The sequence below is a fragment of the Oreochromis aureus genome, linkage group 7 (assembly GCF_013358895.1).
Source record: "Oreochromis aureus strain Israel breed Guangdong linkage group 7, ZZ_aureus, whole genome shotgun sequence".
Lineage (NCBI taxonomy): Eukaryota > Metazoa > Chordata > Actinopteri > Cichliformes > Cichlidae > Oreochromis > Oreochromis aureus.
This window is the reverse complement of record NC_052948.1, coordinates 45,044,123-45,071,665: the sequence shown is the minus strand read 5'-3', so window position 1 is coordinate 45,071,665 and position 27,543 is coordinate 45,044,123. Positions and strand designations below refer to the sequence as shown.

Here is a 27,543-nt window from a genome sequence, read left to right as displayed (position 1 = left end):
GATTTTGACTTATGAACTCAGTCTTCTGAGAAAGTGACTGGCTTTTTTTTTTTTTTTTTTTTTTTTTTAATAAATTTTCTACTTTGGCAGAAACCAGCTTCAGTACGACCAGTGTTGTTGATGCTCTTACACACAATTTGTCCCAGTAAAAGTGAGCACTGATGGCGTAATATAAAAGCAATTATTATTTGATGTTCAATGGCTCAACCTGTAAGAATGATCTTTACCAAAGTCTTCTCTGACCTTCCGTAGCTTGCCACTCCTGGTATAAATCCCTCTATGGTTCAGTTTGCTGGGGGGTGGTTTCTTCAGTTTTATTTTTTCCAAACAGACACCTGCCTTTTCAAACTGTATTTTTGCATCTCCGGGGTTACACTGTATGTGTGCGTTGATTGGCGAGGAGGAGCTAGTGCTCGGTTTCTCGTGTGCGTATTTGCGCTAAGGGTTATTTTTTTTGAAGAAAATCTATCAATGGAGCTATATTTATTTAAAAAAAATTGATTGTGAAACTTTTTTTTTGTCCTGGTGATATTTGAAGGCATAACAGTCATCATTATAAAAAAGTGCTCATTGTGGGACCTTTTTTGTTGTATATCTGTGAGTTGATGAGGTTGGATGGGAGGGGCTGAAACATTTCATCGCTGTTACTTCATTTCTTTATTTTACTTTCCTGATTCTAGATGGATGATTGAATGATTGAGTCCTGGCTGTTGCCTTCCCAGTGTTTTTTGTTTTTTTTTAAATCCCATGAGAACACTGCACACAGTCATGTCACAAAAAAAAACAATCTTCCACGTGAGAGACGTCTTGGAGTGTAAAACTTGAATCCCTCCCACGACCCTCTTTTTGTGACTTTTATTTTGGAAAGTGGTTTGATGAACTGAACCATTTCCTGCTCTGGGGTTGTTGTTTTTTTTTAAGACACGGTGGTCCGTGTCGACTTTATCCACAAATCACTTGCCTTCCTTGTGTTACCTACAATGCACACCTGCTTAATGTGTCCTCTCGTTTCTTTGGTGAGAATTCCCGAACACTTAATAAGCATGTGTACATGTGATTTATTTGTTTTTCTTGTGTGTGTGTGTGTGTGTGAATGTGAACAAGTTTTTGAACACTGCACTAAAATTTGGCTCCCATGTTGGCGTACCTGTCGTAGATGAGGTGAAGGGTGTGCTGTGGATTTGGACAGAGTGTACAGATTGTGTCTAAAAAAAATTTTTTTTTTTTTTATTGGTAAGAATATACGCATTAATCACCTAGAAATAAAGAGCTACAATATGTGAATGGAAGTACAACTGGGATAACCGACAGTTGCTTTTCCAATGTTAAATGATAATAAATAAAAATGAACCTCATTTGGTGGAGTTTGGTTTGATGTGCATACAGGGGCCACATACAGGGATCTGAAGCGAGAGCAAGGAGCAGGTGGAGGTATGCACTGCAGAGATCACAAATAAAAGTCAGTAAAAGTGAGACAATGTGAATGAGAGGGAAGGTGGACAGGTTTAAATACCTGGGGTTGACCATCCAACGCAATGGACGGGGCACAAGAGGGGTGAAGAAGGGAGAGCAGGCAGGGTGGAGTGGGTGGAAAGAGAAGGTTTAGAGGACCGTAATGAGACCTGCTGTGATGTATGGTTTGGAGATGGTGGCAATAACAAACAGGAGGCTTGAGGTGCAGATGCTCAGTCTTTCTCTGGGAGTTAGCAGGATTACAAATGAGTACATCAGATGGACAGCTCAGCTTGAGATGGTTTGGACATGGTTTTGGTGCAGAGGAGAATCAAGGCAGGAGGAAAAGAAGATCACAGAGGTGATGGAGGCAGATGATCCGCTGTAGTGACTCCTGAACAGAGCAGTTGAAAAAGAAGTCTGCTGATTCCTAAAGTGTCTTTTGAATATCTGAACCCTTGGTATCACAAAGAAATGCCTCCAAGTACTAGAATAATTCATTAATTGAGTGGAACAAATGTGTAACTTTTGCCATGCCCCGATCAGCATATACTCCAGTCACCAGTTCTCACCCGAGTTATACTTGAAAATGTGCTGCTTTTCTGTTTAACTTGAATTAATTAGTATTTTATAAATAGTTTTGTTAGTACTACTGCCTCAAAACCATACAACTTTGCAGGTGTGAACATCATAGTCCACAGAGACTCCTGCCTGACCTCATCTGGCAGCCTGTCCATCACCATCGCAAACACAAATGAACTCAAAGTCAATACGTGATGTAATCCAACTCCCCATCTTAAACCTAAGCGTGTCAATCCAACTGCACTCCTCACCGCTGTCTCACCACCCTCATTCCAGACTTCCTCATGCAGTACCACAGTTCCTCTCTTGGCACCAGCCATAATGTTGCTCATCACTTCTCTTCATAACTGAGCTTTAACAACTCTTTTAGTTATTACAGTGCTGCACATCAGCCTTCTTCTTGACCATCAATGCCTCATTTTTTCAGGCATGGTGTTAAACAATCTGGTCTTAAAGGCAATTGCTCTCTCTCTCTCCTCTTCATAGCTGCCCTCACTTCCTCTGCACTTTCTGATTCTCTAACTTTCCTCCATCTATGCACTTAATTCATCAGCTCCTCACCTGTACTTACCAAGTCACCAGGGCCCTATATTATGAAGCTCACTCAGCGTACCCAGGACATCTTTCCCTTTTCTGAATTCACTTGCGATCGAGATGAATGGTCACACAAATAGGGTGGCATTGGCAGCATCTGACAAATCAGAAAAGGAAGAGGGAGGTCCATGGATCATATGACTTTTCATCCACAGAAAATCATCCCTATGAGTGCCACCTACTCCAGAGATGTCATCAAAGGTAATTAAAAAGATCTCTAAAGAGCATAAAAATATACCAGCAAAATCCATCACTGCTGTATCTCCAAAAGTTGAATCTGTTCATCTGGACGTAGCGTTTGGTGGGAGAAACGTTTCGTCACTCATCCAAGTGACTTCTTCAGTCTCAGCTGACTGCAGGTTTCCCCAAACCTTATAAACAGTACATTTGCATAATGACTGAAACCAGCCCACTGCTGTAAATGCAAATTCATCTGCTTAATTCCAGTTAATGATTTTGTCACTGAGTGAGCTCCCAGCGCTGTTGATTATTTCTAAGGTGACAGCAGCACATTAGATCTCTGATACTTTAAACTGGATCCATTTAAACATTAAAGGCTGCTGTCCCACAGCTTGATAGAGAAGACGTGGACATCGCTGCAGTTTGTCGCAGATCAAAGTCCAATGAATGTGATTGGTTGAACGTGTTTCTTTTGTGTGTTTCCAGGAGTGTAAAACAAACTAATCAGCAGGTTAGAATGAAGCAGAACAAGATTTATAATATTTTTTATGTCATTACATTGATATACGAACGTTACCGCGACAAAGAAACATTACACATTTATAAAAACAAAAAAACAAAAACAAAACGTAAGCCATTCGTGCTGTCAGCGCGATCTTGCGGGATTGGTGATGGTATTTCTGGAGACTGGATTGGTTAGCAATCAGTGATTTAATACCTGTTGATCTCTAATCTGTATCTTAACTTGTTCCGGAGCAGGTTAAATTTACAGCATAAATTACCATCATGCTAAGGAGTCAACTAACCTCGTAGTACAGAAGAGCCGGGGCTAACCCTGCAGTTACTTGGACAAACCAAAATCAGGCACGGCAGCAGAGTCCGCTCGCTACTACTTCTTTCTGTATTGTTTCCTCAACTTTCAGCTCTGTTCTCTTCCACGTCAAAATCTTTCGCCCGAACAGGGACTTGAACCCTGGACCCTCAGATTAAAAGTCTGATGCTCTACCGACTGAGCTATCCGGGCTCTGACAAGTGTAGCTGAAATGTAGATCTTACCAGCATGTAGTGCATTTAGGTTTTTTTTTTTCCTCAGGTATGCTGTATAGCTTTTCATTCAGCTCAAAAGACCTCCTGGGGTGAAATATCCTTTTCATTATTATTATTGTTTTAATTTAGACCAAACTCACACAAATACGCATGTCCTGTAAATAACCCACTAAAATTAATACTTTAAATACAAAAACCAGTTTAAAGTGCAGACCTGTTATACCATTGCTCATTTTCTGTCATGTATATGATGTCTGAAGAGATGCATATAAAATGTAGCCAAGTTTGCAATAATGACGTCAGTATGTGTGCAAGCATTGCTCAGTGCTGCCTGAGAGGGGCAGCCAATCAGGAGCAAGTTGCCTTAAATGGAGGGAAAGAGATTATTTTGAACTGTGAATAAGCAAAGCTAGTCCACTTTAAATAAAAATAAATACACTTAAGAGTATCAAACCCAAAATTTGACCAAAAACATACCAGGTGTGTTATTTTACCCCAACTGTCTGAGGCAGAGCTTTAACTGTTTTATCACTCTGTTTCAAGGGAACAGACCCGGGTCTTAAACAGAGCCACTGGTTAAATCAGAGAGAAAGGAAGAAAATAAGTCATCAGATCAGTATTTCTTTTCAGTTACATTTGACATTTTATTGTGAAAATTTGCTTAATTAGTTATAGGCATAAACACAGAGAAGCTGAGAAGGTTAAAGGGGAAGTCGCTTTTTAATGGAGCTGCTGTCTTCCATCACGTTGCTTTGGCACTGACTGAATCTATTAAGCCTGTTAACTCACTTTTAATCTCAGTAATTATGCTCTTATTGTGAAAGTATCATGAATAATAAATCAAACCTTATATGTGTCATCACAGTCACCACCTTGAGAGCTAATGCTTTCTTACAGTCTATGCTTCATGTATCTCCAGCGGCCCTCCGCCCTTTGTTTTCTCTCCTCTGTAACAAGCAACAGATGTTTGGATGCTCTGCTGTGGCCTCCTGGTAACTCTACCCTCGGTGTTGTTTCTTGGGTCTCAGCAGTTGGATTCTTTCCATCTGCCTGTTCTTTTTCTTCTAGGACAGAAACTGATCTCAGGTCTTTAAATCTTTTAGGCCACTGTGGTGTCAAAGGTCAACAGACCGGTCACAGACATCAGCAGAGAGTCTGGGCACTTGCAGATTATTGAGATTTGATCTATCTGACATTTTTGTAGTGCTAATAAGAAGAATTTTTATTTCTGAGTATAGATTAGCGACCATTTTAGTGAAATAGTAAAACAGTGAAGCCCAGTGGTACCCAACAAAGGAGATAAATACAATCCTGAATGAAAAGTTTGATAGTTCATAGACTGCATTTTGTGCGGAAAGCACCCCACATGTGGTGGTTTAGGTGCCATTTGTTATGTGTCTGCTAGGCAAAGAAGTTTGGGTAGCACTGGATAAACCATGTGAAGCATCTTTTTAAAAGGTCAAGATAACATCTGAATTACCCAGAGGTCAGGTTCTACACATACGCACAACAAAGAGGAGAAAACCTTATTCATATGGAAATGAGGAAAGTGTATTTCCATAAGAATACATTTTTTGCTTTTGTGTGTGTGTGTGTGTGTGTGTGTGTGTGTGTTCCTTGTCTACTGCACGACTTAATGCTGGTATTGTCTGTTGCTCTAAATTGTGGACCTTTACCACTGCAGAACATAAATCTCCTCATTCATGTGTAAGTACAGCACTTAAATGTCTTCAGACTGGGGAAAAATAAGATAAGATAAGATAAGATAAGATAAGATAAGATAAGATAAGATAAGATAAGATAAGATAAGATAAGATAAGATAACCTTTATTAGTCCCACACGTGGGAAATTTGTTTTGTCACAGCAGGAAGTGGACAGTGCAAAAGTTATGAAGCAAAAATTAGAATAAAATAAAATAAGAATAAATACAGTACACAACTGTACAGAATAGAATAAAATAAAATAAAATAAAATAAAAAAAAATCTTAAATGGACCCTCTCTAATATATAAGTACTGCTTTTTTCCATCCTGCCCCGAATCCTGTGGCCTCTGCTTGTCTATACAGTTCCAATAACTACTGTGGAATCCCTTGAAAGGAAGATCAGTGGCTTTCTTCGTAAGTGGCTGGGACTTCCCCGCAGCCTCACCAGCGCTGCCTTGTATGGGGCAAGCAACAGCTTGCAGTTACCCTTCAGTGGTCTCACAGAAGAGTTCAAGGTGGCTCGCACACGAGAAGCCCTACAGTACAGAGATTCTAAAGACTGCAAGGTGGCATCAGCAGGTATTGAGGTAAGGACAGGAAGAAAGTGGAAGGCCGAGAAGGCAGTTGAGGTGGCAGAGTCATGCCTAAGGCAGAAAACACTGGTGGGGGTCTTAGCAACAGGGGGAGCAGGCTTGGGGTACTTCCCAAAGGCCCAGGTCAGCAGGGCACAGGGAAAGGAGAGACACCAGCTACTCCAGGAACAGGTCCGAGCAAGTGTGGAGGAGGAGCGAGTAAGTAGGGCTGTAGGCCTTATGCGGCAGGGAGCATGGACAAGGTGGGACAGCACCTTGCAGCGTAAGGTCACCTGGGCAAACATCATGCAGGCAGACTTCCACCGGATCTGATTCCTAGTGCAGGCAGTACATGACACTCTGCCAAGCCCAGTAAACCTCCATCTGTGGGGGAAGAGCGAGACACCTGTCTGTCCCCTGTGCTCTGGAAGAGGGACCCTAGAACACCTCCTTAGCAGCTGCCCAAGGGCCCTGGCCGATGGTCGGTATTGTTGGCGACATGACCAGGTGCTCAGAGTAGTTGCTGAAAAGATTGCCTCAGCAATCAGCACCAGCAAGCACCATCATGCTCCGAGGAAGGCAATCTCTTTCATTAAGGCTGGAGAGAAACCGCAAGTGCGCCTACATTTAACAACCGGCCTCCTCTACACAGCCTCTGATTGGCAGCTACAGGCTGACCTGAGTAAACAGCTAAAGTTCCCACAGCACACTGCAAAAACATCCCTCCGGCCAGACATGATTATTATTTCTGAGGCCTCAAAACAGCTGATCATGCTGGAACTCACAGTGCCCTGGGAAGAGCGGATCGAGGAGGCCAATGAAAGGAAACGAGGAAAGTACCAGGAACTAATGCAGGAGTGCAGGGGAAGGGGCTGGAAGACTTTCTACGAGCCCATAGAAGTGGGTTGTAGGGGCTTTGCAGGACAATCACTCTGCAAAGTCCTAGGCCGGCTGGGCGTGGCTGGGGCAGCCAAGAAGAGGGCCATCCAGGCTGTGAGCGAAGTGGCAGAGAAAGCCACAAGGTGGCTGTGGATTAAGAGGGCTGATCCGTGGGTAGCTACTGGTACGCAAGTCGGGGCCTGATCACCCCCGGCTGGGTCGCCTGGGCGAGGGTGTATGATGTTGTGAGACCCGAAACACCTGATGACCCCAGGATACATCACTGAAGATGCGTACCAGTGCATCCAGGAGATGTGTCTTTTAATAGAGAATGGCTGTTTGTTGTCTCCCATGCTATATATTTTTTCTTATTGTTGAACTAATTTTTTACTTTTTTTTCTTTTTATTTAAACAGCATCTATGTTCAGCGGCCACTTCATTAGGCACACATGCTAGCGACAGGCCTGGACCCCTTTTTGCCTTCAAATGTAATTTTATTCTTCATGGCATAGGAAACATGAAGGTATGAAAGATATAAGCAAGGTGCTGGAAACATTCCTCAGAGAGTTTGGTCTATATCAACATGATAGCATCACACAGTTGTCATAGAGGGCTCATGAAAGGCTGGACATGGTCAGCAACAATACTCGGGTAGGTTGTGGTGTCTAACTCCCTCTAGGTGGTGTCGGAGAGGCGGATGTTGTCCAAGATAAAGACAATGTTGGATAACACCTCCCACCCACTCCATGACATGCTGGTCAGTCACAGGAGCACGTTCAGTGAGAGACTGAGATTACCGAAAAGCACCACTGAACGACACAGGAAATCATTCCTGCCTGTGGCCATCTCCCTGTACAACTCATCCACTTAACACACTGTTTACTGCAACAGCTACACCCTTTTTGCACATGTTCTTTTCAGCTATTTATTAATAAGTGACTTTTATGTATATATATGCCTGTATATATTGTGCTATTCTTAGTTAGTGTATTGTCTGTCTTTGTTAATGTTTGTTTATAATGGAGCACTGTAACGAAAAATAATTTCCCCTAAGGATCAATAAAGTATTCTGATCCTATTTCTGATTCTAAATGATGCTCAGTTTGTACTAAGGGGCCCAAAGTGTGCCAAGAAAATATCCCCCATATCATTACACCACCAGCAGCCTGAACCGTTGATACAAGGCGGCATGGATCCATGCTTTCATGCTGTTGTAACAGGGTCATAAATCACATTGTTATAATTACACAAAATGTGTTCTAAACCCCCAAACTCTTCCCTCTATACCTGACTTTTAGGACCTCCAAGCCTGTAGTTATGTTCATTATCAGTTAGAGCCCCTCCTCATTCTTTTCTTCTTCTTCTTTGGTGCAACCATATAAATACAGTGTACCCCTTTTGCCTCTCCCCTTTTCTACAATTCCCCTGTGGGAGAGGTTGGTGTAATTTCTTTCCCAACACTGTAAAACACTCATATAATGCATATTTAGCCACCTGGATGTTTCTGATTGTGATTTTAGTTCAATTATTGTCATTATTAAGCCTGTTTTTTGTTAGATGTTACAAATGTGTAGTATGTGTGTGCCATATATGTGTTCTAGGGAACGTGAACACTAGCATGAATAGATAATTCTTGCTAGCTTGGAAGTTGTGGTGGGTTAAGCTAACCCTCTTCCCCACTGTTTGTGTTTGGTCATAGGAGCTGGAGTGGGCAAGCTATTTATTTGGAGGTCTTTCTTTCTTTCTTTTACCGTTTTTATCAGGTATGTCGGATTTCATGTTGTTGTTTTTGTTTTATCAAATATGTTACGTGTAAATGCATATTTTATGTTTAATGTAATAATAAATGCCGGCCCTTTTCTACAGTTCCCCTGTGGGAGAGGAGCTGGAGTGGGCAAGCTATTTATTTGGAGGTCTTTCTTTCTTTCTTTTACCGTTTTTATCAGACACAACGCAGAAGCACACCAGTTACACTGTTTACATCAAATACTGACCCTATCATCCAAATATCAGAGGAGAAATCAAGATTCACAAACCCAGGCAAAGATTTATTTTTTTTAAATTTTCTCAGAGCCTGCATGATTTGTAACCTCAGCTTACTGTTCTTAGTTGAAAGGAGTGGCAGTCTGCTTCTAGGTTCGGTATGTTATGTATGTGGTTCAGAAATGTTCTTCTGCATACCTTGGTTTTAACAAGTGGTTATTTGAATTACCATTGCCTTCTTATCAGCAGCTCAAAGAGTGGGTGTTTTTCCTCACCCAGGTATTTTCTCACACAGAACCACTGCATATTTCCTCTTTCCACAGAGATGGCTGTGTGGGACAATCCCAGTGGATGAACAGTTTATGAAATCCCGAGACCAGCCAGTCTGGCACCAACAACCACACCACAATCAAAATCTGTTAAACTGCCTTTCCTGACCATGCCCACCACGTGGTTGGCTGATTAGATATTTGCGTTAGTGAGTGAGTATATATTTCATTCATGTATGTATTATCTTGTTGTTGTTTTTTTTTTCCTGCAAGCAACCTCTAAAATGCAAAAGCAACCTCTAAAATGCAAAAGCGACCTCTAAAATGCTACCTTGAGTTACCTTGAGTGCAGTACCACTCTCCCTCCATTAGATGTCGCCACAGTTTTGTACAGATTGCTCTATTTTCCCTTCTTCTCTGTTTGTTGTTCTCAAACACGGAACTTTCATAACAGTACATCTACAGCAAGCTATGGACTAAGAAGTTAGTGAATGAGCTAAAGTGGTTATTTCTTATTAAAAAAAACTTACCTCTAGCTTCAACATGGTTAATCTGGGGCTCACCAAAGTGGACGACGCGTTGGTGGCCAAACATCCGGTGGGTTTTTTGTTTGTTTTTATGCATTTTTATTACCTGTGTACTCTGGAGGACACTGTCCCTCTGCACACTTGGAATAAACCAGCAGCTGCTCACATTGACACTTTTTCCATAGGTAAAACAGAAATGTGTAACAAGCTCAGGTGAGAGCTGTTTTTATTTGTTGTCTCTCAGGGTTTGGAGAGCTACGCCGCCTGTCAGTCTCATGCTTTCATGAAGGGGTCTGGGACCTTTGTGCTGGGTAATACCTTTATTTACTTATTTATTCCAAGTCACATACTTAAAATAAGAAATATTTCAGTCCATGTTCAATCTTTGACTTTCTCATATTTGTACATTCTTAATGCTTTCATGCTTTCATCCAAATCCTTGTTGGTTTTGAACCATTTAGTGCTGCTGTTTTTATGTGTAATTCTGAACCTCAGTTGTTATCATTTTTTTCTGCATTGTGTTGAGATTTCTAATGAAAATCGAGACAAACCCCCCCCCCCGAAAAACGTGTTAATATATAATAATTTTGTTGTTATTAAATGTTTTTGCAATACAGTCTCTTTTTTTTAACCCAAAAGAGCAATCTATGATTTTCATAGAAAATTTACTTTGCACTAGTTTTCCAAATCTACCAGATTTTGTTTTTGTCAAATCAATAAATTTATAGCGTTTTAGCTCAGAGAGCCGGACTAAATAACAAAAACATTATGACACACAACTGTAAAAGTAAAACGACCTTACTGAAGTAAGGTCAACATGAATGTAGGTAAACATTACAGATGACCAGATTTGCAGACAGAATATACCACAAGAGGGAGCTGTATTCTGTAAATGTTTGTGGTATCAGCAACATGATCCACTGATCTCAGCACAGGGAGAAAATGATTGTATTGTTAAGTTAAAATAACTATTGTTGTTATTATATCTATTTATGTTTTTGATGTTGCTCTTTAGCATCCTGGACTGTTTTTGTTTTTATGCCAGCTGTTCATAATGTAAATGTTTCTTAATGAAGAAATGATAACAGAAATACATTGAAGGATACCTAAACATAGCTCTAACAATATACTCACTGATCACTTTGTAATGTACACTGATTTAACTGTTTCTTAATGCAAATATCTAATCAGCCAATCACACGGCAGCAACTCCGTGCATTTAGGCATGTAGACATGGTCAGGACGACCTGCTGGAGTTCAAACTGAGCATCAGTGTGGGGAAGAAAGGTGAAGCTGCGGTTCTAGTGAAATTTTTCGTAACAACCATCTCTGTGATTGATAGAGTATAGTGTGAAAAAGACAAAATATCCCGTGATCAGCAGTTTTCTGGGTGAAAATACCTTGTTGATGTCAGAGGTTGGAGGAGAATGGCCAGCATGCTTTGAGCTGATAGGAAGTCTAGAGTAACTCACTGCTTCAGTAACTGACCATGTCCGTTCCTCTGTGACCACAGTGTGACCATCTTCTAATGGCTGACACAAAGGTCAGATCATCTCGAACTGGTTTCAAGAACAAGAAAATCAATCCAATAGAGCACCTTTGGGATGTTGCGGAACGGGAGATTCACATCATGGATGTGCATGAGTGTGTGATCATGTTGATATGGACCAAAATCTCTGAGGAATGTTTTGAGAAACTTGCTGAAGTTGCCACAAAGAAATAAGCCATTTTTGAAGGCCTTGTACTAATAAAGTGTCCAGTGAGAGGATATATGCCTTTTTTTCCCAAGGGACACTAGCACACCTACCACCCCCCAAACAAAAGCTTGACTGTTTGGCATTTTCAGTTTTATTCAGAGCCAACAGGAAACATGGTGAAAGAAAGTGTGGGAATGACAGTGAATGTCCAGTCAGCTGGGAATCAAATCCAGTGCCCACTGCTGATGGCATTTACCCGTCTGTGTCCTACCCACTCAGCTGTCAGGTCATCTGTCATTTTAGGTTTAACCTAGAAATTAGTTTAATTGGAAAAAAACAAAACAAACCCCAACAGCAATAAGAAAATCTGCACAGTTACAAGTGTTTCTCCTTGCTTTTAGATGTGACAGTGAGTTGTGTTGTTGGTGCAGGTGTTGCAGGTTTTTTTGCTATTCAGAAGGCCCTACAGAGGAAGCTTCCTTATCCCCTTCAGTGGAACCTGCTCATTTCAATAGGTCAGGAGTAAATTATTTGAATTGCACTATTAAAAATACATAAAGAAATTTATTTAGCTCTCAAATGTAGATCTTACATCAGTGCTGCCACTGAAACCTCTGTCTCTCCCCTGTGTGGTCTCAGTGGCATCATCAGTGGGCAGTTACGCAGTGACTCGTTGGGAAACACAGAAATGCTCAGACCTCTGGTTGCTCCTAGAAACAGGCAAAGTCCCAGACAGGTCGCCACCTTCAGGTGAGCACAGTACAGAAATGTATGAAATGTGAATTTAATGTTGTGTTAACTTGGATATAAGATTTTATGTTAACTTGGATATGTGATTGAAGAGTCAATCTATTGAGGTATATAGATTGAGGTATATAGATTTATGGTCAGAAAAGTTATCAGTGCGAATCACTTATGATTCACCAAGTGAAGACCGTATACTTCATCTCTACCTTTCTTTTTACTATCTTTCAGTACCCCAACAAGAGGAACCAACAGCACCACAGAAGACAAAATATGGCGACGTGATGGAATGAAAAAGTTTCAAACAAATTTTGTTATCTACAATATAAAGATTATAAATATGTAAAGAGAAACAGCTCAGGGGTGCTCTGCACATTTTGCATGGCCCACATGATTGTGTATTATATTTATTCTGGTTGTGGAGATCTTAAATTTCATAACAGTCTCAATGTGTGGATTAAAAAAAAAAACCTTGGGTTTTCCTGACTCAGAGGTCAGGAATTAGTTGTGGGATTTTAGTAGGAATTAGATGTAAAGCTTGTGATCCGGTGTTGTTGTTATTAATATTTGGATGTGTTGGGTTGTCGTGCAACAGAATTAACAGTGCACTTCCAAAACCAGCTTCTACTTGTTACTGTAAAGCTAATGGTGTAGAGCTGCTTATTGGAGTCTCTGGTAGGAAAAACCAGTAAATGACAAGCAAGTTACTAACCTTTTATTTAAACATGTGCCTGAACTACGCAGAGTAAATCATGTGGGGACAGTTCTTCCTTTTAAATCCTTGCCTTCTCACAGTAACAGCATATTAATCCTGACAATGTTTAGCTTTCAGCCCCTGGACGTCTAATGGTTCAGGTGTGCTGTAATAGAGTCTTCAGGTTACCTTTTTTTGTCTGCATTAGGACAGACTGAGAAGAATTCAGCGTTTTTCCTGTAAAAGCTTTTGCTTGAACTCCATTCTGCTAATAACCTTGTAATACTTTCTTCAATAATATGTAAAATAACAAAGTATTCTGTTTTTCATTATTTAAACTATACGGCTACTATTTAAAATATACAGTACCAGAACCAAAACATGTATTTCATACATTGCATTCATTCCACACATCCACGCATCAGAGTGAGGAAGAAAGGAGATTTAAGTCACTTTAAATGTGGCATGGTTGTTGGTGCCAGAAGCGTCTGAATATTTCAGAAACTGCTGGGATTTCCCCACTCAGCCATATCTAAGGTTTACAGAGAATGGTCTGAAAATGAGAAAATGCCTTGTTGATAGTAGAGGTCAGAGGAGAATGACCAGAGTACTTCAAGCTATTGTAGATGGACAACAGCAGCAGAAGACTGCTGTTGGCTATTAGGCTATGTTCATGCAAAAAGAAGACTTGCATTGTCATGCCAGATGCAAAACAAAATCAAATGTAAATATGAATAGACTCACTTTATCGAGCTATTTATATAACAACCAACTAAATACTGTAAATCCTGCATTGCTGAGATTTAACTGCATTATTTTAAGATTACAAGGATACCGCGAAACTGGGGACCATAAATATTCACAAAGTTATCAACAGAAAGACAGATTTGATCAACTTTAATTTAATCTTTGTTAAATTCTGAACTGAAGAATTTTTTTCTGGCTCAAATCTACAGTCTGTGAAGAAGGACAGCAAAAGATACAAAATAATACATAATCTTTGATAATTTTTCAATCTTTCGAAGAATTCTATCAATATGGGATTGTTTAGTGGACGCAAACATGAGCAGGAAAGAAAACATGTCTGACTATTCTGTTTTTTCCAGACTTATTTGCACAATAAGGCATTAGTAGCATAAATTCTGAACCATGCAGTGCAACCCATTGAAACAATAGAGTCTTTCAAGCATACTTTTAATACCTTAAGTGAATGAAAAATCCAAAGTTTAAGCCTTCGAAATATAGAGAATTATTCTGAGAGCTGGAAACACAAACTCAAACCAGAGATGTGGAAAGCACGTTTGAGAGAGACAGCGGATATGGGAGATTCTCATAGTAAATGAAAATCTGAATAATGAAACATTTTGGCTTCAGTATAATATTCCTTTTATTTTTCCTACTGCTCAGCTTGAGTCAACCCCCACTCTTTTAATTCCTCTCGCTCTCTTCCTCCCACAATAATTCGGATTTGATTTAACACCTCCAGCATTTGAAGGTTTTGAAGTGTCTTTGTGTGTCTCCCCAAAAAAAATCATGCATCATGTACTGAATAAGCTCTCAAATCCTTTGTCACATGCACACCGATACTGCTGAAGGGGAAGACTTTGAGAATCAGAGCAAACAGGAGATAATGAGAGGAGAGAGAGTGTTACATGAGAGGACTGGCTGGCCAGTGAAGCAGAGGATCAGTACATGACCACAACCCCCCCCCCCCAAAAAAAAAAACCCAACAACCCTCAAACAGCATTATGGACTGGCCTTTCGGGCACCCTTAGCAACAACTGGCATGATTAACAACGCCCAGTGTGTGTTGGTTCGAGTGTGTCTGTGTGTTTGGCTGGCACGTGCATGACAACATGAGAGGAAGAGATGAAGGGGGCAGGAGTGAGCGCTCAGTTGTCTGACCCTGTGAGCGATTGCACTGAGCTGTAGCTGGACAGTGCATCCGTCTCTCCTATTTCTTTCACTCTCTTTCAATGGTTACATAAAAATTGAGCCAGGGATGCAAAAAAGTCCTAAAAAAGATTTTGGCCCCACAGCGGAAAAATCAAAACCTCTTTAATTATTTGGCTCTTCTCTGTGGCCTGCAGTGGTGATCAATCCACAGAAATTGATGTGTTAAGAAAAAGAACTGGTGTGTGATTGACTTGCACTGGAGGGGCAGGGGGTGGTATTGATTATGTGTCCTGACTGTGCATTTGGTACACAAGGCAAGGAAACCGTGCGATTTAAAATCTGGCCCAACAGGAACAATAACTGTAAAGTAAGCATTAGGTGGTAATTACAACAAATTCTTTCGAACACGGCATGTTTCAGGTAAATCACCGGTTCGCCCTGTGTAGATGACAATGGTAAGGAAATTTCAAGCCTGGGCAGGTCAGAGATAAACATACATCTGTGCACACAGTCTTTCCATGTGACTCACAGCTAAAGTAGGAGGAAAAGTGTCAGAAAAGGTGATGTGTTTCGACTTTGTGTAAACATTGGATATAAAGACTGAGTCAACTTGCTGAAAGAAAACCTTGTCATAATGCATGTTACATAATATTCAAGCTGATGTATGATGAAGTAAGTCGTAAAGATGCATAGCACACCCTGTCACCTTATTTAAAGGTCAGCCTTTAAATCAGGTTACTATCAATTCCTATTTACATGCTGACAGAATCTGCCCTGTTAAAGGTGTATAATGATAACCTTTTATCTGATGAGAATGCTTCCTGTGCCATTTTAGTGTCGATGGACCTCAATCAACCATGACATTCTTTTAAAATATTTGGACCTTGAGGTCAGTCTAAAGGCTCACGTTCTACGTGGGTTTTCCTCGTATCTGTAAAATATAGACCTTTTCTGTTCATGTGGGAAACCCTTATCCCCAGCTTCTGTTAACTGTGGTATCCCTCAAGGATCTGCTTTAGGTCCTCTTTTTTTCATCATATATGTTACCCCTTTGGCTTCATTTTTCAGAAACACAAAATTGACAATCACTGTTATGATGATGACACACATTTCTATCTATCTGCCACACCCAAACAGTGACCGCTCCATCAAGAACATATTTACTGTTTGGGTGATTTGAAATCCTGAATGGCAAAAAAACAAAAAAATCCTTCAGCTAATGAACCAAAAAGCTGAAGTTTTTCTATTCAGCCCTCACTGACACACATTGTTGTTTATCCAGATATGGACAAACTGTAGTTAAAATGTTGTTTTTTAATGGAGATTTCCTTGACTTTTAAATCTGGAAGTTTTCTTATGGGAAGCTTTTACCAAATGAGAACCATGACTAAATTAAAACCAGCTTTGACACCGAAAGATTTTGAAACAGTTATCCACACCTTTATAACCTTTTGAGTGTATTACTGGAACTCCCTGTAGGATTGCCCAATTCCACTCTCTCTCGCTCTGGTTTGCAGATTATTCAGAATATGGCTGTTTGTCAAGAACACAAAGGATCGTCTCACATTAAAAAAAACAAAAAAACAAACCCACATTCTGATGATCCAGAGGCCTTTTGGGAAAATATTCTGTAGACTGGAGATAAAAAATAAAACCTTTTGGAAGATTTGTGTTGTGTCACATCTGGCATAAAACTAAAACAGCAATTCATAAAACATAAAAAAGCAAGATGGTGGTGGTAGTGTGATGGTCTGGGGCTGCATTGTTGCTTCAGGACCTGAACAAAGGCATATTTGATGAAAACCTGAACTCTGTTCTCTACCAAAAAAAAATTCTCAAGTAGAATGACTGGTCATCACAGGACAATAATCTGAAAAATACTAACAAGTCCACCTCTGAATGAAAACAATAAATAAATAAATAAAATAAAGGTTTTGTAGTGGCATAGTGAAAATTTGGACTTAAATCCAATTGACGTGCTATAGCATGACCTAAACAGACTGTTTATTCTCCAAAACTCTACAGTTCTGCAAAGAAGTATGGGCAAATTTCCTCCACAGCAACGTAAAGACATGTTTCCAGATATTGCAAATGCTTGACTGCAGTTCTTGTTGCTAAGGTCGGCACAACCATTTATTAGGTTTAGGGGACACATATCAAGACTTTTAAATCATCATTTAAAAACAGCATTTGTATTTATTCTGGCTTTCTTTGTCTGATATTAAAAATATTCAATGATTAAAACATGTTAATGTGACAAATATGCAAAACAAAAATTAAGAAACCAGGAAGACAGCAAATACTTTTATTGCAATACTTGGCACTGCTGCCTGCAATGAATATCTAGACCATGCATGCAGGCACCAGAATGAAGAGGAGATGATAACTTGAATACCTGCAACCAGCAACATTCTACTGTTTTGTAGAATACTTGCCTTTAGTTTTGCCTGCTAGACTTCTTTATGGAGCACAGAAGTATTTTTTTATGCACAGTCGGTATGTGTTAGTCAATTTAATGCAAAGAGATACATTCCTAAATGACTATTATTAAATTGAAATATTGAAACATATATCAACAGCCTATTTTATTTAACTTGTAAGTTTAAAGGTATTTAATATTAAACAAAGGGGGTTCTGTATCGGATATGACGTGTGTGAGGTGAAAGTTTGCACGTCTTTTTTATTTAAAAACGCCCTGTATGTAATTATATCCAGGCTTTATGAATAACGTCTGAGCAGCTTTAGTAATAACAAAAGCACAACTCAAATTGGAGCCTACCTCAGCTCAGAGCCAATGAGCGCGGAGCTCGTGCACACCGCGGCCAATGGCTGGCCCCGGGACGCTCGCGCACAACCGTTTGAAGGGCGGTCCTGAGCAGAAAAAGGAAAGTATGGATCTCAGAGCGGCGGAGGTAGTTATTCCCGAAAAATATGCTGCGGGGGCGTTTTGGGGGATAAAAGTTAATGAACATATATGTTTTGTTGCTCAGTAAGTAAGCGGGAATTTATTTTACACTCTGTATCTTCAGCTTTGTGTTTACATGCAGTTAGGCAACCCGTGTAGTGTGTTTTTGACTGATTAGCTGGGGACTATCAATACCTTCATGGCTTTGATCGCGACTGACCAGAGCTGCAAGCTGAACGGGACTTCAGTGATTTACAGCAGAGCTGGGTCGAGGAAAGAGGTGTTTCGGGGACCCGCAGACGGCTTTAAAACTGCCAAAATGCAGCCCAAAGAAAGTGAGTATTCAACAGATGGTTTGCCCAAAGCCTTCCTGCACAGCCTGAGGACCCTCTTTGACATTTTGGATGACGGTGGCCGGGGCTACGTCCATATCTCAGAGATCGAGAGTCGCTGGCAGGGCGCAGACACTCGGGACCTGCCAGGCGGAGTGCTGGGCTGTCTCAGGAGGGTCACACCACCGCATGGCTGCCTCACTTTTGAGCGCTTTGTTGCCGGTCTCCGGTACTCCATGCTCAACCCGGAGAACAGCTCCAACTTCAAGGCCCAGGCGGCCGTGCACCCGCAGCAGGCTTCGAAGCAGCACCACAAACTCGCACCACTGTCCAAATGCAATGTCGGGACTCGGGTTGAGAACAAGGTCCGCCCGCTGGGGCCGAGTAACGTAACGAACACCCAACAGCACCGGGCACCCCCTCAGCAGAACCGGGCCAGGCCGGAGGAAGGGTCCGGGTACCCGGCGTGTGGACCGGCGCGGTACAGCGCGGGCCTCGAGAGACCCGGGCGGAGTTTGGAGAGGATTCCCGTCGCTCCAGAGGGTGGGTGTTACCGCACCGACACGAGCCATGTTACCAACCTGGCACAGCACCAGCAGAGCAGGGGCAGGTCCATTGAGTCGCTGGCACTGGAGTCTCCACAGCTCCAGAGACCAAGTAAGTGCCACCAGAAAAGTGCAAGTGTGTGAGGGGGGCAGAGAATTCATGCAGGACTCATTATGTCATCATTTATAACAGCAACTAATAACTGCTCACTGAAAACAGATCCAGATTAGCTCAGTTTATAAAATATGCTGCTTTCATGTAATCATATGAAATTCCACAACCTCAGAAATTTCTAGCCAGAGCGATGAATCTTTTAAAATGTTAATAACTTACTAATTAATGCCAGACATAATTATCAAAGTCCAATATGATGGCTTTAAATTAGTCTGAATGACAGAGATTGATCTGAGGTTTGTAAAACAAAGACATTTCTGGCATTTCTTAACCAAATTAACAATCATTTATTAATGTGTTCCCAGATATTTGGGGGGGTGGATTAACTAAATCGATTTTTATTTTTTCAAAATTAAAGCATCTAATCTGCGTCTGAGAAGCTGCTAATTGAGAATACCAGGGCTCAGAAGTAATTACACTAAATTTCTGTGATGAGTCCTTACATTGCATGCATAACCTGAGCTGATATGTCCGCTGCAGTCCTACGCTCTTCATTCCCCTATTATAATTTGACTAGGGCTACTGAACCGTGATGTCCACACAAGTGCACGATATCTTCAGAGTTTCTTGCAAGTCACTGTTTGTTATTCAGCTGGAGTTTTCCACTGGTTCAAAAAGGGAACATTGAAGAGAGTCCAATAACAGTCTCTGGGATTTTGATAGCACATTATGGCATTATGTCATGGCTTAAACAGAGGCTCTGCTGCAATCACGAGTGCTTAGTTGAATAATTGCCATCGTTAACCCTAAGCTAGGTCAGAGATTATGTTAGAAACTGCAGAGATTTAGAGTTTCATTTGAGTCTTCAGTATTTAGCTTTCTGGTCTTACACCACTACTGTGGTGGAGAAGTTCTTTATTATATACATGCTGTCATATATGGAACAACAGTTCTTTTTTGCCCTTTTATATAGTCACGTACACTCAGCTTGAGTCTATTTGAGTTTGCATCATATCTGTACACTCAGGCCTGTGTGGAGCTACAATAAGAGTGACACTCTTGCCGTCTCTCTGTCAAGCCCTCAGGGCTTTAACTGCATACCATTTGAGAACAGTGTGAATTTTGATTTTTACTCATGCTCAGACGCAAAGACTCACATACTGCTTTTTGCTTTTTGTCATTTTTGTCGCTATGATTAAATGAAATAGAGGGAAACCCTTAAATTTTAAACAGCATTGTTCTTGCAGCTTTGTGACCCCACCTCTGGGATGAACTGGAATTAGGTGCTGACTACGATCTGGATTCCAAAATCAGCAAAAGTTTACATGCTGATATAATGGCACATTAATGGCAGAAATATTAAAGCATCATAAAAGAGTGTGCAGCTTATGTGTCCGCACACTTTGGTGCATAATACAGACTGACCAGCAGTGTTCTGTAATCTCTCACATGCAGCCAAACCCTGTTGGATTAGTCCAGATTACAGCACACAGGCCAGGACTTTCTGAATCACTGCAGCAGTGAAATCCTCTTCAACGCCGTGAACTTCATCACATATCCCAGACACTCTGTCTTTCCCTGTCTCCTGGTTTTGTGAAAGCTGTGCACTCAAATCTAAAAATCTGATGATGATAAAATACCACAGAATACCACTGAGATGTGATACATATAGATTTTGAATAGTTTGGAGATAGCTCTCACTTAACGAGAACCTGCGTGTACTTCAGCTGTGACAGCATGATCTTGGAAAGAGGAAAACGTTTGCTAACTCCAATTTCATAGGTATAGAGGCCAGGTGTGAGAAGAGTTAAAGTAGAAGTGGGCAAAAGAATAAGGATGATTTTTAATTAGATTAGACCGATAACAGCACTGCTGTCGATTCAGTTCACAGCTTTGATTCTTTATTGATTCGCTCACTGATTCCTGATTATTATTCATGTGGAAAAAGGCAGGCCTGTGCAGATTTAGTGTCAGTGATGCAAGAGTTTCATTAAATCTCCCTCTGAATGGAGTGTAGAAACAGGTTTTTTTGTTTTTTGTTTTTTTTGTAAAGGCTTGACTGCCTCAAGTTTGACGTCACTGTTTTGCAATGTGCTACTGTTAGACAAACCTTCAAGCATGGATGAAAGAATGTGATACGCCTCAAGGGACGAGATTGTGATGGATTAGACAATCTGGAACCAGTTCGCAACCTGAACCGCTTCTCTATCCCTGCAGAGAAACCTTATTAGATCTATAGAGTAACTGGAAGCAGATCTACTCCTGCTTGGACTGCAGTATGTGAAATCCAAGTTTGTCCCTTTTTTAAGAAATAATCCTAACCTGATGTCTTCTGTCAGTCCTTCACTTGTTAAACATTAAAGTGCTGCACACTGCTGGCTTTCTAAGCACCAACAAGGCTCAGGAAACAGCTTAGATGCTCTACATCCCTATAAGAATTCACACAAGGGACTATGACCATATGCACACTTTAAAATAAACTAGAAAGCGAAAATTTCAGAAGAAATTTTATGTGTGCCTATGCCGCTGCTAATCTGTGTAGTTTTCCATTCATACGGCTACAGACAGCAAAACTCAGAAGAGCAGCCATTCTCCACCATGAATTATGGTAAAAACAAACACCGCTCGCGCCTCACAGATGACAGCTTACAGTTTTGGGTAAAGATGAGGTCACTTTGTACAGCCCCGATTTGCAGACGCTGTGCACACAGGTTCATAAGCAGAAGTCCCTCTGTACCACGGCAGACCCCGACAATGTTTGCACGAACACACTTTGAAGCATTACGTTATGGACCACTTTTCACACATGGTTGGTGTACCCTCCCAGCCAGCTGTAGCTTTTCAACTCACAGCCCCGACACACACCCAAAAACAGCCGAGAGAGCACAGACTACGCCCGAGAGGTGTGATTGCAGATGCCCCTCAGGTGGGTCCACCTCCCCTGCAGCGGCACTGCAGACCACGCCCGCCACACATATCAAACACGTAAAACAAATATTTATGCACTTTTGCATTCACTTTTTGTTTTTTGTTATTTTACACAGTGTTCTGAATGATGAACAATGGTCTACAGCCAATCTTGTGTATTATTATACAAACTTTGGTTGTAAGATTCAGATAACTATTTAATAAAAGCTAAATATTTTATACAGGGAGTGCAGAATTATTAGGCAAATGAGTATTTTGTCCACATCATCCCCTTCATGCATGTTGTCTTACTCCAAGCTGTATAGGCTCGAAAGCCTACTACCAATTAAGCATATTAGGTGATGTGCATCTCTGTAATGAGAAGGGTATGGTCTAATGACATCAACACCCTATATCAGGTGTGCATAATTATTAGGCAACTTCCTTTCCTTTGGCAAAATGGGTCAAAAGAAGGACTTGACAGGCTCAGAAAAGTCAAAATAGTGAGATATCTTGCAGAGGGATGCAGCAGTCTTAAAATTGCAAAGCTTCTGAAGCGTGATCATCGAACAATCAAGCGTTTCATTCAAAATAGTCAACAGGGTCGCAAGAAGCGTGTGGAAAACCAAGGGGCAAAATAACTGCCCATGAACTGAGAAAAGTCAAGCGTGCAGCTGCCAAGATGCCACTTGCCACCAGTTTGGCCATATTTCAGAGCTGCAACATCACTGGAGTGCCCAAAAGCACAAGGTGTGCAATACTCAGAGACATGGCCAAGGTAAGAAAGGCTGAAAGACGACCACCACTGAACAAGACACACAAGCTGAAACGTCAAGACTGGGCCAAGAAATATCTCAAGACTGATTTTTCTAAGGTTTTATGGACTGATGAAATGAGAGTGAGTCTTGATGGGCCAGATGGATGGGCCCGTGGCTGGATTGGTAAAGGGCAGAGAGCTCCAGTCCCACTCAGACGCCAGCAAGGTGGAGGTGGAGTACTGGTTTGGGCTGGTATCATCAAAGGTGAGCTTGTGGGGCCTTTTCGGGTTGAGGATGGCGTCAAGCTCAACTCCCAGTCCTACTGCAAGTTTCTGGAAGACACCTTCTTCAAGCAGTGGTACAGGAAGAAGTCTGCATCCTTCAAGAAAAACATGATTTTCATGCAGGACAATGCTCCATCACACGTGTCCAAGTACTCCACAGCGTGGCTGGCAAGAAAGGGTTTAAAAGAAGAAAAACTAATGACATGGCCTCCTTGTTCACCTGATCTGAACCCCATTGAGAACCTGTGGTCCATCATCAAATGTGAGATTTACAAGGAGGAAAACAGTACACCTCTCTGAACAGTGTCTGGGAGGCTGTGGTTGCTGCTGCACGCAATGTTGATGGTGAACAGATCAAAACACTGACAGAATCCATGGATGGCAGGCTTTTGAGTGTCCTTGCAAAGAAAGGTGGCTATATTGGTCGCTGATTTGTTTTGGTTTTGTTTTTGAATGTCAGAAATGTATATTTGTGAATGTGGAGATGTTATATTGGTTTCACTGGTAAAATAAATAATTGAAATGGGTATATATTTGTTTTTGTTAAGTTGCCTAATAATTATGCACAGTAATAGTCACCTGCACACACAGATATCCCCTAAAATAGCTAAAACTAAACACAAACTAAAAACTACTTCCGAAAACATTCAGCTTTGATATTAATGTGTTTTTTTGGGTTAATTGAGAACATGGTTGTTGTTCAATAATAAAATTATTCCTCAAAAATACAACTTGCCTAATAATTCTGCACTCCTGTATGAGAGTAAGAAAGAAAAGTATATCTTTGTGTCCACCTTTCTCTGTTAATGCCCTACCTGGCCCCCTGGCAAAAGCTTTGCTAGATCCGCCCCTGCACAGTTACCAGCTGTCAGCTAAATAAAAAGGAGCTTGGTGTTTATTTCTCTCAGAAACAGTTCATAACTTCCCTTCAACTCATTCATGTCACCTAAAAAAAAAGGTAAACCTGTTTCTCCATCACCAGTTCAGCTCTGATGATTCAGTAAGGTCATCTCCTGGTTTCGACCAGCCGCTTCTACAGCTGTGGCTCCAGCAAACATCAGCTGATACTAGAAATTAAAATCAAATGAATTCTAACAACAGCTGATCAAGCTTAAACGTGCTGCTGTTGTTTAGCGCGATAAACAAACAAGAGAGAAAAGCCGATCATTGATCAGTTTCATGACTGAAGTTTGAACAGGCGAGAGAATGACAGGGAGGCTGTCATAAAGTTCAACATCAGTAACTTAGCGCACACAGCTGTATAGAAACTCCATCGTGCTAGCTACCACGCAGTACGAGTTATTATAACTGATTGTAAAAAGTCAGCACAACGAAAATAAACTACACCTAAACTCGGTTTATATCTGACCCAAATAGAGTGCAGGTCATAACTTCTTACCTGAAATTCAGTTCACCTCACGCTCCGACCGGCAGCCGCCTGCTTCTCCTGCCTTCGGGTTTCCCTGATCCACGATCTACCACCGGTCGATCGGCGGTCACCGCCGCCTCGCTCCCGCATGTTCTTTCTGACACACACGGTGGATAGCTGCCCTCGGTTGTAGCTCCGCGTCAGCGACTACCAAACAATTCAGTTATTTTTTCCACATCGACCAGCATCTGGACAATCCACCGCCTTTCACTGTTTGTACCGTTACTAAAAAACCCCTCATCGGCTCATAAAAACGAAAAATAAGTCCAGCTATGACCCTGAGTCAAAAAGACAGCCAGCTCGGGTTAGCTAGCTACCTGTCTAGCTCTTTGCAGGCACCGAAAACATCAGAGCTAATATGGGATGTCTTGGTAACACGAGCAGATATTTGAAGTTTACATCTGGCCAATCCACCACCTTTCACTGTTTATACCGTTACTAAAATGAATAAATAAATAAATCATCGGTCCATATAAACGAAAAATAAGTCCAGCTAAAACACATACTGTCGGCGAAGCGACCGGGTGCTGACACGAGTTTCACCCGCCTCAATATAAGCCAAGCCTGGGTGCTTTTTCACGAAGGGTCGCTAGCGGTGCTAGCTAACTATGCTAGCGGCGCTAGCTAGCTAGCCGACTATCAGCAACACATAAGAGAACTGCTGCTAAATAAACTACACCTAAACTCGGTTTATATCTGACCCAAATAGAGTGCAGGTCATAACTTCTTACCTGAAATTCAGTTCACCTCACGCTCCTGCCTTCGCTTTCCCTGATCCACGATTGACCTCCGCGTTAGCAAACACCGGTCGATCGGCAGTCGCGGCATGTCCTTTCTGTCATACACCGTGGATAGCTGCCCACTGTTGTAGCTCCGCATTATAGCACCACCAAACAACTCAGTTATTTTTTCCACATCCAGCTGTAACTCCGATTCTGTGCGAGCATTTGCGAGAGACCGGGAGGTGAAACGACAGAGAGAGTCCCTCGCTATCCATTTGCAGCCAAGTGCGGCAGCTAGCTAGGGTAGCCGGCTAGCTGTCAGGCAGGACCAACGTCGTCAGAGCACTGTCGCTAAATATGGGATGTCTTGATAAAACAAGCAGATATTTGAAGTTTACACACCTACATTCTCGCCTGAAAATATCTTAAAAGTTTATTTTGTGACCTAGAAACACGAATAAAAGACATATAAAACGAAGTGGTGGCCGCCATTGTTCACTCTGTAGAGGCGTGCTATGAATTGTGGGATATGGAGTTTTCAACACAAGGATAAATCTTTTCGGCTGTACTACTCCCGGTATACCACTAGAGAGAGCCAAGACACCACAAATGAAGTCTGTTTATTTGGCGCCAAAAGATGAATTGGCCTAAATTTGTACTAAAATATTAATATTTAAAAACTATAAAAGTCATAAACACCAAAAGTCACAACATAATAGTCCAGCTCCAGCCGCACAAAATGATCTAAGATATGTAATCCTAATGTCAAAACTGTTTGGCAGAGGAGCGCTGGAAAATTTTCACTAAAATATTAATATTTAAAAACTATAAAATTCATAAACACCAAAAGTCATAGCACACCATTCCAGATCCGCCGCACAAAATGAGGTAACATATATGAAGCTTGTCTCAAAACTGCGGGCGTGATACGTGCGCGAAATTTAGGCGGAAGATGGAGAATAATAATAATAAGAACTAGAAAGCGAAAATTTCAGAAGAAATTTTATGTGTGCCTATGCCGCTGCTAATCACTGTAGTTTCCCATTCATATGGCTACAGAGAGCAAAACTCAGAAGAGCAGCCATTCTCCACCATGAACTATGGTAAAAACAAACACCGCTCACGCTTCACAGATGACAGCTTACAGTTTTGTGTAAAGATGAAGTTACTTTGTACAGCAACGATTTGCAGACGCTGTGCACACAGGTTCATGAGCAGAAGTCCCATTGTACCACGGCAGACCTGACAATGTTTGCATGAACACGCTTTGAAGCATTACGTTATGGACCAATTTTCACACATGGTTGGTTTACCCACACAGCCGGCTGTGCATTCACTTTTTGTTTTTTGTTATTTTTACACAGTGTTCTGAATGATGAACAATGGTCTACAGCCAATCTTGTGTATTATTATACAAACTTTGGTTGTAAGATTCAGATAACTATTTAATAAAAGCTAAATATTTTATATGAGAGTAAGAAAGAAAAGTATATCTTTGTGTCCACCTTTCTCTGTTAATGGCCTACCTGGCCCCCTGGCAAAAGCTTTGCTAGATCCGCCCCTGCACAGTTACCAGCTGTCAGCTACACAAAAAAAGGAGCTTGCTGTTTACAGGGAGTGCAGAATTATTAGGCAAATGATTATTTTGTCCACATCATCCTCTTCATGCATGTTGTCTTACTCCAAGCTGTATAGGCTCAAAAGCCTACTACCAATTAAGCATATTAGGTGATGTGCATCTCTGTAATGAGAAGGGGTGTGGTCTAATGACATCAACACCCTATATCAGGTGTGCATAACTATTAGGCAACTTCCTTTCCTTTGGCAAAATGGGTCAAAAGAAGGACTTGACAGGCTCAGAAAAGTCAAAAATAGTGAGATATCTTGCAGAGGGATGCAGCAGTCTTAAAATTGCAAAGCTTCTGAAGCGTGATCATCGAACAATCAAGCGTTTCATTCAAAATAGTCAACAGGGTCGCAAGAAGCGTGTGGAAAAACCAAGGCGCAAAATAACTGCCCATGAACTGAGAAAAGTCAAGCGTGCAGCTGCCAAGATGCCACTTGCCACCAGTTTGGCCATATTTCAGAGCTGCAACATCACTGGAGTGCCCAAAAGCACAAGGTGTGCAATACTCAGAGACATGGCCAAGGTAAGAAAGGCTGAAAGACGACCACCACTGAACAAGACACACAAGCTGAAACGTCAAGACTGGGCCAAGAAATATCTCAAGACTGATTTTTCTAAGGTTTTATGGACTGATGAAATGAGAGTGAGTCTTGATGGGCCAGATGGATGGGCCCGTGGCTGGATTGGTAAAGGCAGAGAGCTCCAGTCCCACTCAGACGCCAGCAAGGTGGAGGTGGAGTACTGGTTTGGGCTGGTATCATCAAAGATGAGCTTGTGGGGCCTTTTCGGGTTGAGGACGGAGTCAAGCTCAACTCCCAGTCCTACTGCCAGTTTCTGGAAGACACCTTCTTCAAGCAGTGGTACAGGAAGAAGTCTGCATCCTTCAAGAAAAACATGATTTTCATGCAGGACAATGCTCCATCACACGCGTCCAAGTACTCCACAGCGTGGCTGGCAAGAAAGGGTATAAAAGAAGAAAAACTAATGACATGGCCTCCTTGTTCACCTGATCTGAACCCCATTGAGAACCTGTGGTCCATCATCAAATGTGAGATTTACAAGGAGGCAAAACAGTACACCTCTCTGAACAGTGTCTGGG

General features: G+C 41.4%; 2 protein-coding genes, 1 non-coding gene and 1 pseudogene across 4 annotated transcripts in view; 3 read left to right on the top strand and 1 right to left on the bottom strand.

Moving 5' to 3' along the window:
• The first annotated feature begins 2,795 nt into the window (after positions 1–2,795).
• LOC116331834 lies at positions 2,796–7,269 on the top strand (annotated as a pseudogene).
• trnak-uuu lies at positions 3,760–3,832 on the bottom strand. Its single transcript has one exon. It is a non-coding gene; the product is annotated as a tRNA-Lys (tRNA).
• A 2,428-nt stretch (positions 7,270–9,697) lies between the features above and the next one.
• On the top strand, positions 9,698–13,241 carry tmem141 (transmembrane protein 141). The gene is made up of 5 exons (XM_031754543.2): positions 9,698–9,859; positions 10,034–10,100; positions 11,918–12,001; positions 12,126–12,236; positions 12,462–13,241. Exons 1-5 carry the CDS (start codon positions 9,806–9,808, stop codon positions 12,521–12,523), a joined length of 378 nt encoding a protein of 125 aa, XP_031610403.1. The 5' UTR covers positions 9,698–9,805; the 3' UTR covers positions 12,524–13,241.
• A 4,440-nt stretch (positions 13,242–17,681) lies between these two features.
• sapcd2 (suppressor APC domain containing 2) overlaps positions 17,682–27,543 on the top strand; it is a 95,586-nt gene continuing 85,724 nt past the window's right edge. For both annotated transcript variants that reach the window (XM_039615504.1, XM_039615503.1), the window contains exon 1: positions 17,682–18,714. In XM_039615504.1, the coding sequence (XP_039471438.1) occupies positions 17,925–18,714 (790 nt within the window). In that variant the 5' untranslated portion in view covers positions 17,682–17,924. The remainder of the gene's footprint in view (positions 18,715–27,543) is intronic.

Coding starts and splice junctions, on each gene's coding strand:
- tmem141 (XM_031754543.2), top strand. CDS start 9,806: ATGGTTAATCTGGGGCTCACCAAAGTGGACGACGCGTTGGTGGCCAAA. Junction 12,002..12,125: donor GAACCTGCTCATTTCAATAG/GTCAGGAGTAAA, acceptor GTGTGGTCTCAG/TGGCATCATCAGTGGGCAGT. Junction 12,237..12,461: donor AGACAGGTCGCCACCTTCAG/GTGAGCACAGTA, acceptor ACTATCTTTCAG/TACCCCAACAAGAGGAACCA.